Raw genomic sequence first — 13048 nt, 5'->3', positions numbered from 1 at the left:
ACTTGTTGTTTACTGATATTGGATCAGTTTAGGCCCTTACGGCTCCTTACGATCACTCGTGAGGTCAGTTGAAAGCACCATAATAAAAAAAAAATAATAAAAAATTCGGGTTAATCGTGATTTCATTTCAACGTTTCAGTTTTTGTTGAACTCCAAAAATAGAAAATCCACTGCTTCGAGTGACGCATACATGTCGAAAGTATTTATTCACTGGTGGAGGATAATTTAATTCCCAGAGCTGAAACTCTCAGGATGGAAATTATAACATTGGAAGTTAAAGGAAATATAATTATTGTAATGAAATGAAACGTACAAGATACCCCAGATACCGCTTTTAGCAACTGAAGTTGACTCTATTTTGACGGACCCCACTGGTTTTTACGTTTCCAGTGGCCGCCGTAAGAAACACAAAAATATGCATATTTAATTAGGTAAAAATTGAATTTTCAAACTTTTAAAAATTTCTCCCTTAAAATAAGTCGGTGGAACTTTAAACTGTTTTTCATAAAATAAAATCATTCAAGGGAGTGTTATTTCAAAATATCAATTTAGGACTATCCATCGATTCACTTGACATTCCGTTGTTGCAGAGCGTCTGATTACACTGTTGTTGTTGTTGTTGTTGTTGTAGTAGTACACGAGTGTGTTCATTTTAAACAAACAAGAAGTGGCGTATGCATCACACATGCCATGGCTCACGCTTTTCCTTGGCCAGTAGAAAGCAGACACTTGATTTTGTTCAGTATTTGATGCGTATCATTGGTAACAATAGCTTCCTTCATTTGAATGATTGACAGTAGATTGTAATCATGACATACCTCAACTACTACATGTAATACTAAGTAACCTTTTAGCTGGAGTAGAAAGTGATATTTGGCTCTATGAACCTATTTGACTAGCTACCAGGCGTCTTCTTCATCTTTCCAGCTCAAGGAACGTCTGCACGAAAGACAAAATGGCTTACACTTGGCCGGTAGTCGTTGCTGGCATTTCGTTCGTAATTTACTACACACGCCTCTCTTGGTTGTTGTTTCCATGTCTTCTATTTGGGGCGTTTCTTGCGTCAGGTGGAAAGTCTTTTCCAAGGGTGTTCTTTCGTACAATTTTGCGTGATCTGAGGTAAGACCTGCTGTCTCTCCTTATACGAAGAGAAAATTCGTGTACTAACACAACTCCGACCCAACTAAAAATGAGCACTGGAGATAAAAGAAACAATTAAGTATCACTATAAGCTTTGTACAAATATTTTCGTCCTGATGTTATTAAACATCGGTGAATTTATTCTTGTCTGGCTATGCTGCGTAAAGTATTCAATGGATGGAGCGTATAATTTAAGGTTAAGGAATAAGATGAAAAAAAAACAACTTCTATTGGCAAGAATTCGAGTATTTGTACACGATTCTGTAATTTGTTTATATTTGGAATTAGTGGAGTTAGTGGTCAGCTTCGAAATCGAACCAATGAACGCTTGTACCAGACATGTCTGACATGGCACGCAAAGGGAAAACTTCGGCTCATACGCGATGGTCTGAGGGTCTTTAAGGGCTCAGGCCCTATGGGGTCTCATGCTCTGTGGTTCTGTAGCTCTTTAGCTCCTTAGGTCTTTCAGTCTGTAGGTCTCTGGGTCTCTACGACATAAACTCCATATAGTTTTATTTTAATTATTGAGTTCACTTTTATCTTAAAAAAACCAATATTTACCATCAGGGTCGTTTACTTGGTTGCAAAGATTAGTATTCGAGTCAAAAGAATTCAGAAGAAGGGAAATGTGACTGTTGCTGACTTATTTCGAGGAACAGTATCTAAACATCCAAGGAAAGCAGCCTTCATATTCGAACAGACAACTTGGACATTCCAAGATGTGGAGGATTTCTCCAACAGAATTGGAAATTATTTCAAGTCACAGGGCTACAAAAAGGGAGATGTAGTGGCTGTCTTTCTGCATTCCTGCCCTGAGTTTGTTTGCATATGGCTGGGTTTGTCTAAGATTGGTGTGATAACTGCCCTCATTAACAACAACCTTCGACTAGAGTCTCTGAAGCATTGCATATCTGCTGCAGATCCCAGGGCAGTAATCTTTGGAAGTGATCTTTCAGGTGAAAAGATCATGTCTTCTTTGTTAACCCTTTAGCTCCCAGACCAAATTTGTAATTCTCCTAACTGTTGACCATACAATTCTTATGATAATAGTTCAGAGAACTGAGTCTTGGATCAACCAATTATTCCCAAACTGATATTTTCTTTATTCTCATTACTTATCTGGTTGATATTGTATTGATATGGTTAAAGGAGAAATTCTATCTTGGTCACTCATGGGAGTTAAAAGGTTAAGTGAAGTAACCTTTACATGAGAGGTTGGAAGTTGGTTCAATGCTAACATAATGGTGTCAGCCAAGAAAAATAAAATAATAAAATTTTTTAAAAAAATGAAAATAAATCTTTATAGCTGCTATAAAAAAAACACAGACATAAATTAAGAGATGAAGCTTTCATATTGCTTTTCAACTTAACAGAAGACAGACTATTGAGATTACTCTAGCTTGCTTAAATCATGATTACACTAACAAGGAATTAGTGTTTATTTTATTTTTTTTCTTTTGTTAGATTTTATGTATACTATTATGTATAATTGTACCAGAATTTCATAGTAAGGTTATATTTAGAGTAACATTAACTGCCCTCTGAGTATCAGGTTCATGATAAATTTGTCTGTAATTTATCTTTTACTGTGCAGTCGCTGTGAGAGATGTTCGTAGTCAGTTACCGAAGGATATGGAGCTGTACAACTTTGGAACATCTCCTTGTTCTGAGGCTTCAGCAAAGAGCTTGGTTCGGGAATTGGAAAGAAGTCCCCTGAAACCACCACCTGCTGATGAAACACAGTCGTTTGAAGGTTAGTTGTCATTTTTTTCATAAGGGAGTATCCAGAGTGAGAGATACATTGACCATGTGGTTTGTGCATTTTCAAGATTCGAAAATCAATTCTCTCCCCTTTCTACAGCCCTCTCCTGGGTATATTCTCATTTCTTACAGATGCACTGATGTATATCTACACTTCAGGAACAACTGGATATCCTAAAGCTGCAGTGATAACTCATCAGAGGTAGAAATGATACAACATTGGATTTATGTTTGACAACAATGTTGATGATGTCATTGATTCCCTCATTTCCCCTCTTCCTTACTCTGTTAACCCCTTTACACCCTAACATCAGTATCCATATTCTCTATACTCTTCTCCGTACATTTTCTGAGGTGCTGACTAGGAGAATTTGTTTTCAATAACAATCAAAAACTTCTTTAGTTAGAGATCATTTCTTTTTTTTCATGTGACCTTAATGATTGATTCATGGGTGATATTCTTTGGGGAAATTTGGTGCAAGTTCCTCTCAAGAGCTAAAGGGTTAAATTCTTGCCCTAACAAGCCCATATTGCTGCTTGGATGTGTGCCTGTGAACTTTCATTAAATATTTAAACATGTTGTGAAAGAATGTTTGACTTTAGGGACTTGAAATAATTGGGGCATTCAGGAAATTTGTACTTTGGGCTATTGCACATCCTTCTGTCCACACCAATATACAGTCATGTGTTACATGGTAGTCACTTAACCTTTTGTTCCTTCAGGTTCTTCAGATTCAGCTGTGTTCCCTCTCTGTACAATATTACATCCAAGGACATCATGTACTGTACTCTACCATTATATCACTCTGGAGGAGGAGCACTTGGTGTGGGAGCTTGTCTTTTACAAGGAGTCACATTGGTTTTGAGAAAAAAATTTTCTGCTTCTAAATTTTGGGAGGAATGTATTGAGCATAAAGTAACAGTAAGTAGCTAAATTTTATAAAATAATTCAAATAGTATGCACGTTCTGATTCCATAGAACCATTTTACATGAGCGTATGTAAACATGGTTTTCATTCCTCTTTCATTAGTTATTTTATAAAAGAAATGTAAAATGGTTTCCATGTTTACATAGCCTGATGTAAACACGCAGGAGGTTGTGAGAACACAAGATAAGTGTAGGAAACCACGATGCTTTAAACATGTGCAGCAGAAAAATTACCTAATGCTGGCTGCCAGCCAGCATTTAACTTGATGCCTTAACACTCAAGAAACAAAATTTGCAAAATTTTTCTGTTATACTTCTGTACAATCAACTGGTGATTGTACATGAGCAAAAGGAATATTTTTGAAGGAAAGAAACATCTGCATGTATAAAACTTCAATTTTATGTAATTCATTGGGAGCTGAAAATTTTTAAATTCAACATCTTTTGGTGACCATAATATTCCATCTGGTGATTGAAACAAAAAAGTTTAATCACCACTTGGTACTTGTGCAAATAAGCTAATTTTGAACTCTATGAGGAGGAAACTGGGAGCCACAGTAGCAGTGGGGGCATGACAGAAAGTTTGGGGTGCATACTGTATTAAGCTCTTCAACCCGAAAATTTTCTCCCTACTGTTCTTCATATGTTTCCTTAGGTGCTGACAAGGAGAATTTGTCTAGCAATCAAGCATTTTTTTTGTTGGTTATCATTCCTTTATTCTCTTGACCTTAATGTTTTATTCTGAGGTGATATTGTGAGGAGAAATCTGATGCTAGACACTCATAGGCGGTAACGTTTCAACAAGATTGCAATGAAAATGATATTTCACCATTGTTATGAATGAAAACTCCTCAGATATTTGAATTGATAAAAAAGAGATATAGGATTAGAGATAAACATTTTTAATTGATAAAATTATTTCAGAATAACTATATAGCTTTTCTCTGTCAGGTGATCCAGTATATTGGTGAGCTGTGCCGCTATCTGCTAGCCCAACCATATTCACCATCAGAGAAGCAACACTCAGTACGTGTTGCGTTTGGCAATGGATTACGGCCTCAAATATGGAATGAATTCCAGTCTCGTTTTGGTATCAGCAAGATTGGAGAGCTTTATGGTTCTACTGAAGGAAATGTGGCATTTTTCAACATTGATTATACCCCATGTGCCTGTGGTTTTGTCTCAGTTATTTTCCCAAAGTTGCTTCCATTTTATTTTATTAAAGTTGACCCCATTACTGGTGAGTTGCTTAGAGATAAGAATGGGCTGGCAATCCAAGCAAATACTGGGGAACCTGGACTTGTAGTTGGAAAAATTGTCAAAGGTAGTGTTTCATTCTCTGATATTACACCACATGCATTCCTGACTGGTTATTGTTAGGGGTGTCAATGTTTTGTTCGTTTTTTTGTATTTTTTTTTGGATGAAGACAGGACGATAATGTTATTGGTGTAATGTTATTGGTGTTAATTCTAGCTAACACACTGCTGGTAAAACAGATCTGGAACTCGATTCATTTGTGCTCTTTACTTTCATACTTACAAGAAGAGATTTATTTTTTACAATAGAACACAGATGTTGTCTTCCTCGATTACTTCCAAACTGTGTTTGCTTTCAAATTAAAAAAAAAAGCCCAATAAGTGTTTAACCCTCTCATGCTCAAGATCTCAGTTGTAATTCTTGTTACTTTCTGATTCACATTTCTTACATTGTTAGTTCCAAGTTGTTGTATTTCTTCCTTCCAATCACCTGTTTGCTCAATATCATATTCATACTGCAAGGAAAAATTGCTTATCAGTCTGAATAAGCAATTATCAGTCTGGTAGAGAACAGATTTAGGTTACTACAGTTCAACTTTAGGGACTTAGAGCAGTCAAGACAGGATCCCAAATTTCTATGATTTTATTCTTCAATCTGATATATATATATATTTAGCTGTAACTATAGTTTTATATTCTTTAATTTTAGCTTCATTTTTTTAAACCATTTGTATTGATGCTTAAAAACCCATTCAGGAAGCTTCAATAAAGATCTGTATCTGTATCAGTCTGTATCTTTAACTGCAAACAGTTGGATGTAGTTACTGTCTCTAACAGCTCCACATCTTAACTTTGGCATGGGGTTTGTGCACAGCATTGACTTCCAAATGAAATTTTAGATAATTTTCTTGTGTGGTTTCTGTTCTCAGGCCATGCAAATTTTGGTGATTTCATGTTACTGCCCATTAGATGGTTTGTCTGTTTTTTATGAAGTTCCCCATGGTGAGGGAAGGGGGAAGGAGGCAAATAGTGTATAGTAAGAAGAATGCATTATTTGTGTTTGCTATGCTAGTGCATCATGATATAGGTTATGGATTTTTTACTTGATGACAGTAATATTTGCTATCTCCTTTGCAGAGAGAGGCATTACATTTGATGGATATTTGAACCAACAAGAAACTGCAAAGAAACTTGGCCACAACATTTTTAAGAAGGGAGATGTATATTTCCTAACTGGAGATCTTCTCATCAAGGATGAGTATGGTTACGTTTATTTTCATGATCGCATCGGAGATACATTTCGCTGGCGAGGAGAAAATGTTTCTACAGCTGAAGTGGAGGCAATAATGAGCAATATACTGAGTCTTCGTGATGTGGTGGTTTATGGTGTCAAAATCCCTGGCACTGAAGGAAGAGCTGGCATGGCTGCCATTGCAGATCCACACAACAAAGGCATTGACTTGAGCTCTCTTGTTCAGGGCTTGAAAGAAAAATTACCAATTTATGCTCATCCCATATTCCTGCGAATAATCCTGGGTGATGTAAGTCTTACAGGAACATTTAAACTTCAGAAAACTAAGTTAAGACAAGAAGGATTTGATGTAGGAGTGGTGAAGGATAAACTTTTTTATTTTGATTCACAAGTAAAGCAATATGTAGATTTGGATGAAGGAAAGTATGCTAAAATTGTTAGCGGTGAAATCAGAATGTAGGATTTTGTATATACATGTTTTTCATTTTTAGTTATATACTTGTGCAACTTCTGTACAGAACCACAATACCATTCCAAAACTTAAACTTTTCACTAGGTTTCCGGGCTTCGTACATGATGTCCTAAAGGTTGACTGCTAATAGTTATTATTACCTTAAATTCAACAATTCACATACAGTATGTTTTCAGTACTATGATGATTCACATGTCATAAAATGTAGGAGTATAGTTCATGTGTTTTTTGTCTTTCATTTTCCAACAAAATCACTTTTAAATGCTACTTCATACATCATGGGTGTACACATCTTGTAGCACTGTTGAACCGTTTGGAAAATTGCATGTCTATTTCTTTGTTTATGTTTGACATTGACATATCAGGAACAAGATATTTTGTTGCATATATACAATGAAATTATAAAGAAAAACAAGGTAATAGCTGTATAATCAAGTCATAAGTTACTCTTTCTATTCTGTCTTCTGCTTTTCAGTGCAATGTATCAAAAGACATATTTATATATAAATAATTCAGTGCTCCAAGCTGCAACCATTTTGGTCACTCTGGCAAGTGAAAATATATTTGGCAACTAAAATTGCAACGAAAGTCATCAATTGGCCAATCAACCACCAGATAGGAAAAGGAAAAAAAGGAGTACAAACATTTTTTAATGGCCTCTATTTTACAATTGATGGTCACAAAAAGGAAACTCTTAGGAAAAAGTGAGCTGAGAGCCCTTAAATTTGGTTTTTATCATTTAAGTTGATATTGTAGATTGACCACTGTAAGGAGTTTCTTAAAAAAAATTTGCTGCTGTGTGTTCTGTGATCAGTCACACTTGCCACTAAAATAATAAAAATCTAAAACTATGTACACAACAACATGGGATGAAAAACCAGAATTAAAATTCCCCACTGATGAAAAAAGTGAGCTGAAAGCCCTTAAATTTGGTTTTTATCATTTAAGTTGATATTGTAGATTGGCCACTGTAAGGAGTTTCTTAAGCAGTATTTTGAGCATTAGCCCTTCATCATTTGCTCTGACAAAGGGCTATAAACCTTCAAAACATCAGCTTCTATTTGTTCTATAACCAGAATTAAAATTCCCCACGGATGAAAAAAGTGAGCTGAGAGCCCTTTAATTTGGTTTTTATCATTTAAGTTGATATTGTAGATTGGCCACTGTAAGGAGTTTCTTAAGCAGTATTTTGAGCATTAGTCCTTCATCATTTGCTCTGAAAAAGGGCTATAAACCTTCAAAATATCAGTTTCTAATAGAAACTCATACACAACCAACTAATTTAGTAAAACTAAATTATCTTTTTGTACTCTCCCACCAACCCAGCACCACAGTTTCTAATTATAGAAACTTACCCCCTTTATTCATATGTATATATGTTTGGTGTGACATGTAAATTTAATTATAATGTAGCAATAAAAACAATTTTCTGCTATGTGTTCTGTGATCAGTCACACTTGCCACTAAAATAATAAAAATCTAAAACTATGTACACAACAACATGGGATGAAGAACCAGAATTAAAATCCCCCACTGATGATATTTTCCAGTACATCAGAGAATCAGTTAGAACCAATTGAATTTGTTTTTGTAGCATTGAAACTGTCATGCAGTCACAGGAACATTAAACAAGGTCGTTAAGGATTTCTTTTTGAATGCATCATAGGAAAACTATTATAATGCTAAAGGAAGCAATATGTTTTTCTTCAGTTAATCCTATTACTCATGAGATCTCATTACAAATGTTTTCCTTACTGTTTGCCATACAATTCTCACGAAGCAATAATGCAGTTTGATTGTCCAGTTGAGTGTAGTCCTGAGAAGGACTGTTGTCAGTAATGGTGACTGATGTTTCGACAACCTGAGCGGAAGTCATCATCAACGTCAAGTGAAAGGTTGTTGTCAGTCGAATGTACTTAGTCTGGTTTGTATAAACTGATTGGTCAGTTTTGACAAGATGTTATTGGCTGTAAGACTCAAGTGGTGTAGGTCAGTCGTGATTGGTCGGCCAATCACGACTAATCACAACTGACTTATTCCACTTGAGTCTTACAGCCAATAACATCATGGCAAAACTGACCAATCAGTTTATACAAACTGGACTAAGTACATTTGACTGACAACAACCTTTCACTTGACTCTGATGATTACTTCTGCTCAGGTTGTCAAAATGTTAGTCACCATTACCATGCAACAACAGTCCTTCTCAGGACAACACTCACCCGAATGATCAAACTACACTATTACATGTTACCCCTGGGTTCAAACCATTTACTGAATTCTCATGATGTTAATTCAAAGAATTTGATTTTGAATCAACTTTTAATCCTTGTAAATTAACTTGTAAATTATTAATATTTTTCTTTGTACACTTGATACTGATAGAACCAATGTCACAGATGTCATGGTTTCAAATCCCCTACAGGCCTGAATTTTTTTCAGGCCTAATGTTTTCACTACTGCTTTAGTAGTGTTCATTACTGTGAAGATTGCTTTCATATTTTGGGTTCAAATCCCATACAGGCTTGAATTTTTTTAAGCCTTGTTTTCACAACTGCTTGAGTAGTGTTCATCACTGCAAAGGTAGCTTTCGCATTTTTTTCTTAATTTAAATTTTACATATATGATTTTCATATGTTCACAGTCAAGGAAGTATTTCCTAATTAATCCATACACAAAGTTTGGCATAACTTATCACATGTACCATCAAGTAATTAGGAGAAGAATTTGCATCGCTCTCCCTGTTTTGGACTCAATGCACTCACATTTTAGCATTTCCTTTCTTGAATTATAACTTTCAGTTCTATGATACTCTATCTAGAGATAATTTGAATAAATTTGATTCAGCTATTCACAAGGCCCAATTTCTAAGTTTCCATATTCGGGATTCTATTGTGTTTACTATTACCTTAATTGGTCATTATGCACTTATAAGGAGTGTTTAATGCGCATCCGATACGCAACTTGCGCGACCAAAAATTGCATGACAGTGACCCATATGACCACCATCATTTTTAAACGTGAATGTAACATGGCGGATGGACAGAACACCTCTGGAAATGAGACGATATTAGTCAGCTCTGGTGATGAAGACGAAGATGAAGACGTCGAGGGACTTTTTAAAGAATTTGTTTCCAAAGTTGAGAGATGTGTAGACCAAAACGATGTGGTGCTTTTCCTGAAGCTGAAATTCGCGGAGGCTCGGTCCGAGTTCGTGTCATCCGTGAAGTTCAAGAATGCTCTGAAATGGAGGACGAGAGAAATGAACAAGTCAAATGGCTACATTTATACTGGAGATATTTGTAAGCTTCTCTTGCCAGATTCAAAGGTGGATAATGTTGACGAAAAAGCCAGTGATGTACATTTCGCGGGAAATGGACAAGCAGTGAGTCCCTTCACTCGCGTGGAAGGCGACGTAAACAGAGCGATCGAACTGACTGCAGTGGACAGTGAACCAGGCTATCTCACAACAGATAATGGGGCGAAACTTCCCGAGACTGCTGTCCCCTCAACGAGCAGCACAAGCTCTATTCAACCTCCTTCAAGTGGTATTGTTAATGGAAGAATTAATGAGAAGAAAAGACAAATGGCAAGTCCTTCGAAACAACCGCTTACCCCTAGAAAACGAAAGAAGCTTGTCAAAAGAATGGAATTGAAGCTTAAGAACCTGGCAGAGAGAATTCAGATTTTAAATCAAGCAGAGTTGAGTTTGGATGAAATGGATATGAGTGACAGTACATATATTCAAGAATGTCGTCTGAAAGAGAAATTTAATCAAATCTGGAACAAGATCTGTAGAGTGCAGGGAAAACCCCCCAACACAGGAAGAGTAACAGAGAAAGAAGTCAAGTGCCCAACCACGGGCCTACCAGGGATAGACCATGCCATAAAAAAGTTCATAAGGAATAAGAAAGGTCGTTTTCCTGATAAGTTTGACATCAGTAATGTAGTACAAGAAGCAAACAAAAAGTATGGCTTGAAACTGTCAACACAAGCTCTCAATGAGATCAGTGATGAAGTGTTCATGTGTATAGGTAACATTCTACAGAAGAGACGGAAGAGAGATTTTAATTTCAATTTTGGATGTCACCTGACAGATGATTGTAGTGCCAGTAATGATCCTGCCATAAATGACTTAGCACTTCGCAAGAAGTTGGAAGAAAACAAGAAGGTCAACAAAAAGAATCTAGATGAAGTTTTTACAAAGTTTGTGCGCTATGGACGCATGAAAGCTCATGATAGCTCTGGTACCTCAAGCAGCAGTGATGTTGAGGAGGAAAGACCTGATAAGAGTGACAGAGTCACAATGAAAAAGAGATTCTCTTGCATTTCTGTCACACAATCATCAGATTCTAGTGAAAATGAATGCAATGACTTTGGGTTGACAGAAGGTATGAATGACAGCACAAAAAAGATCAGAAGGGAGGAAGGGTTTGATGACAATGAAAGTGACTTGCAAAACTTTTCTATGAAGTCTCCTCATCAACTAAGAGGAAAAAAGAAAGAAACAGAAACTGAGACTAAACTTGACATAGAAAACAATACTCCATTGCAATCAAATGATAGAAATCTGTGGGAAAACTCTGCTATTGTTGAGTTACCTACCTCAGCTCTGTCTGAATGCAATGAAATTTGTGTGAAACACAAAAATATAGTGAAAATGGATGGTGCCTCTCAACCCTCTGTTGTTGAAATTTTGGAGCAAACAGGCACCAGTGGGAAAGAGAATACATTACCTGATCAGCCTGCTGTTATAGCACCAGAAAGGATTAACAACAGTGCAATATCCACAAATCAGCAACCTAAGGATTCTACCCCAAAATCAGATTGTTATATTGTCTCTGCAATTAAGGAAGATCTAACAACCGAACCAGTAGAGACTTCTTCTAAGTCTTCAGTGACTAATAATTCCCCAAGTCATGTGATATCAAGTGTTGATGATTTGTCATTGCAGGAGACTAAGCCTTCCTCCAGTACAAAATCAGATTCTCATGTTATCACTGTTGATAAGGAAGGTCTGACAACTGAACCAGAAGAGACTTTTCCTGAATCCAAAGAGAGTAGTACTTCCTCAAGTCATAAAGTATCAAACATTGACAATTCTTCTTTGCATTTGACAAAGTCTTCTCTTTTCAGTGTTAAATCAGATCCTAATGTTATCACGTTAATTGAGGAAGAGCTAGCTGCTAAACTAGTAGAGACCTTGTCTGAATCTCAAGAGACTAGTACTTTCCCAAGTCAAGTAATCTCCAGCTCTGAAGATTCTTCAGTGCAGGACACAAAGTCTTTTCTAAGACCTGTACTGTCAACTATTAAAGATTTTGATGATAAGGCACAAGATGTGATTGGCAATGTAACTGGTTCTTCTTTTCATTCTGATGTTGACGACGGAGAAGTTGTTGCGGGAAAATCTCCAAAGGAAAATGGTTCTCATGATGATGCACCAAAGTCTACACCATCTAGGAAAAGAAAAGGTGTAAACTTTACTTTATCACCTCTTACTGTCAATATTAAACCTATATCAATTAAAGGTCACAGGATTTTCCCCAAGAAGAGGAAAGCAGAAAATGGATTGCTTGATTTTGAAAGTCCACTGAAAAGTTTCCGTGAAGCGACTTTGGAAATTAGAGGAAATCAGCCATCTTCCTCTTGTAACCTCCCAGAGGCCATAAACAGTAAATTAAATTTTGATTGCAACAATAGATTATCAAAAATTGAAAAGGATGAACCTTCTGTTTCTTTTGCAAACAGCCCACCAGACCAAAGTATCAATAGTGACAAGTCTGGTGTTGAAGCAACAGCATCAAAGAGATTGCTGCTTTCTTTGAACAAGACGGGAAGAAATTCTCCCATCAAGAAACAGGAAACTTCTGAAAGGACAGTTATCTCCATTGTACTCTCAGATGATGATGACAGTGATTGTGAAATAATCAAGTGAATTTTTGTGGTGTGTTCTGTTTCAATGTGTTAGTGTCCAAAAATTTTTATTAAAGCTCTTAGGTTGCTGGCTCCAAATTTAACAATTGTAGTTGTTTTCTAAGTAGAATAATGGGTTTTGGGTAAGGTGATCTCTCCATGTAAGACTAACTCCCATAGAAGCTGATGCCTATGCTGGTTTCCATGGCATCTAGGAAATAGAATCTCCACCACCCCCCCCCCCCCCCCCCTAAGATGGGATGTTATTCCATCACAAGTTACCCTCTAATAGTTTCTAAAGTCTCCCTTACAATTTGTATGT

General features: G+C 36.5%; 2 protein-coding genes across 2 annotated transcripts; both read left to right on the top strand.

The window, feature by feature from the left end:
- Positions 1-621: 621 nt before the first annotated feature.
- Positions 622-8243, top strand: LOC113668210 (long-chain fatty acid transport protein 4). The gene is made up of 7 exons (XM_027184095.2): positions 622-1119; positions 1708-2096; positions 2735-2893; positions 3034-3103; positions 3625-3823; positions 4781-5153; positions 6224-8243. Exons 1-7 carry the CDS (start codon positions 956-958, stop codon positions 6796-6798), a joined length of 1929 nt encoding a protein of 642 aa, XP_027039896.2. The 5' UTR covers positions 622-955; the 3' UTR covers positions 6799-8243.
- A 1522-nt stretch (positions 8244-9765) lies between these two features.
- On the top strand, positions 9766-12825 carry LOC113668212 (uncharacterized). Its single transcript, XM_027184097.2, has one exon. The coding sequence runs from the start codon at positions 9794-9796 to the stop codon at positions 12746-12748; it is 2955 nt and encodes a 984-aa protein (XP_027039898.2). The 5' UTR covers positions 9766-9793; the 3' UTR covers positions 12749-12825.
- The last annotated feature ends 223 nt before the right edge of the window (positions 12826-13048 follow it).

This window comes from Pocillopora damicornis, chromosome 4 (assembly GCF_964200805.1).
Source record: "Pocillopora damicornis chromosome 4, jaPocDami1.2, whole genome shotgun sequence".
Lineage (NCBI taxonomy): Eukaryota > Metazoa > Cnidaria > Anthozoa > Scleractinia > Pocilloporidae > Pocillopora > Pocillopora damicornis.
This window is presented reverse-complemented; position numbering and strand designations above follow the sequence as displayed.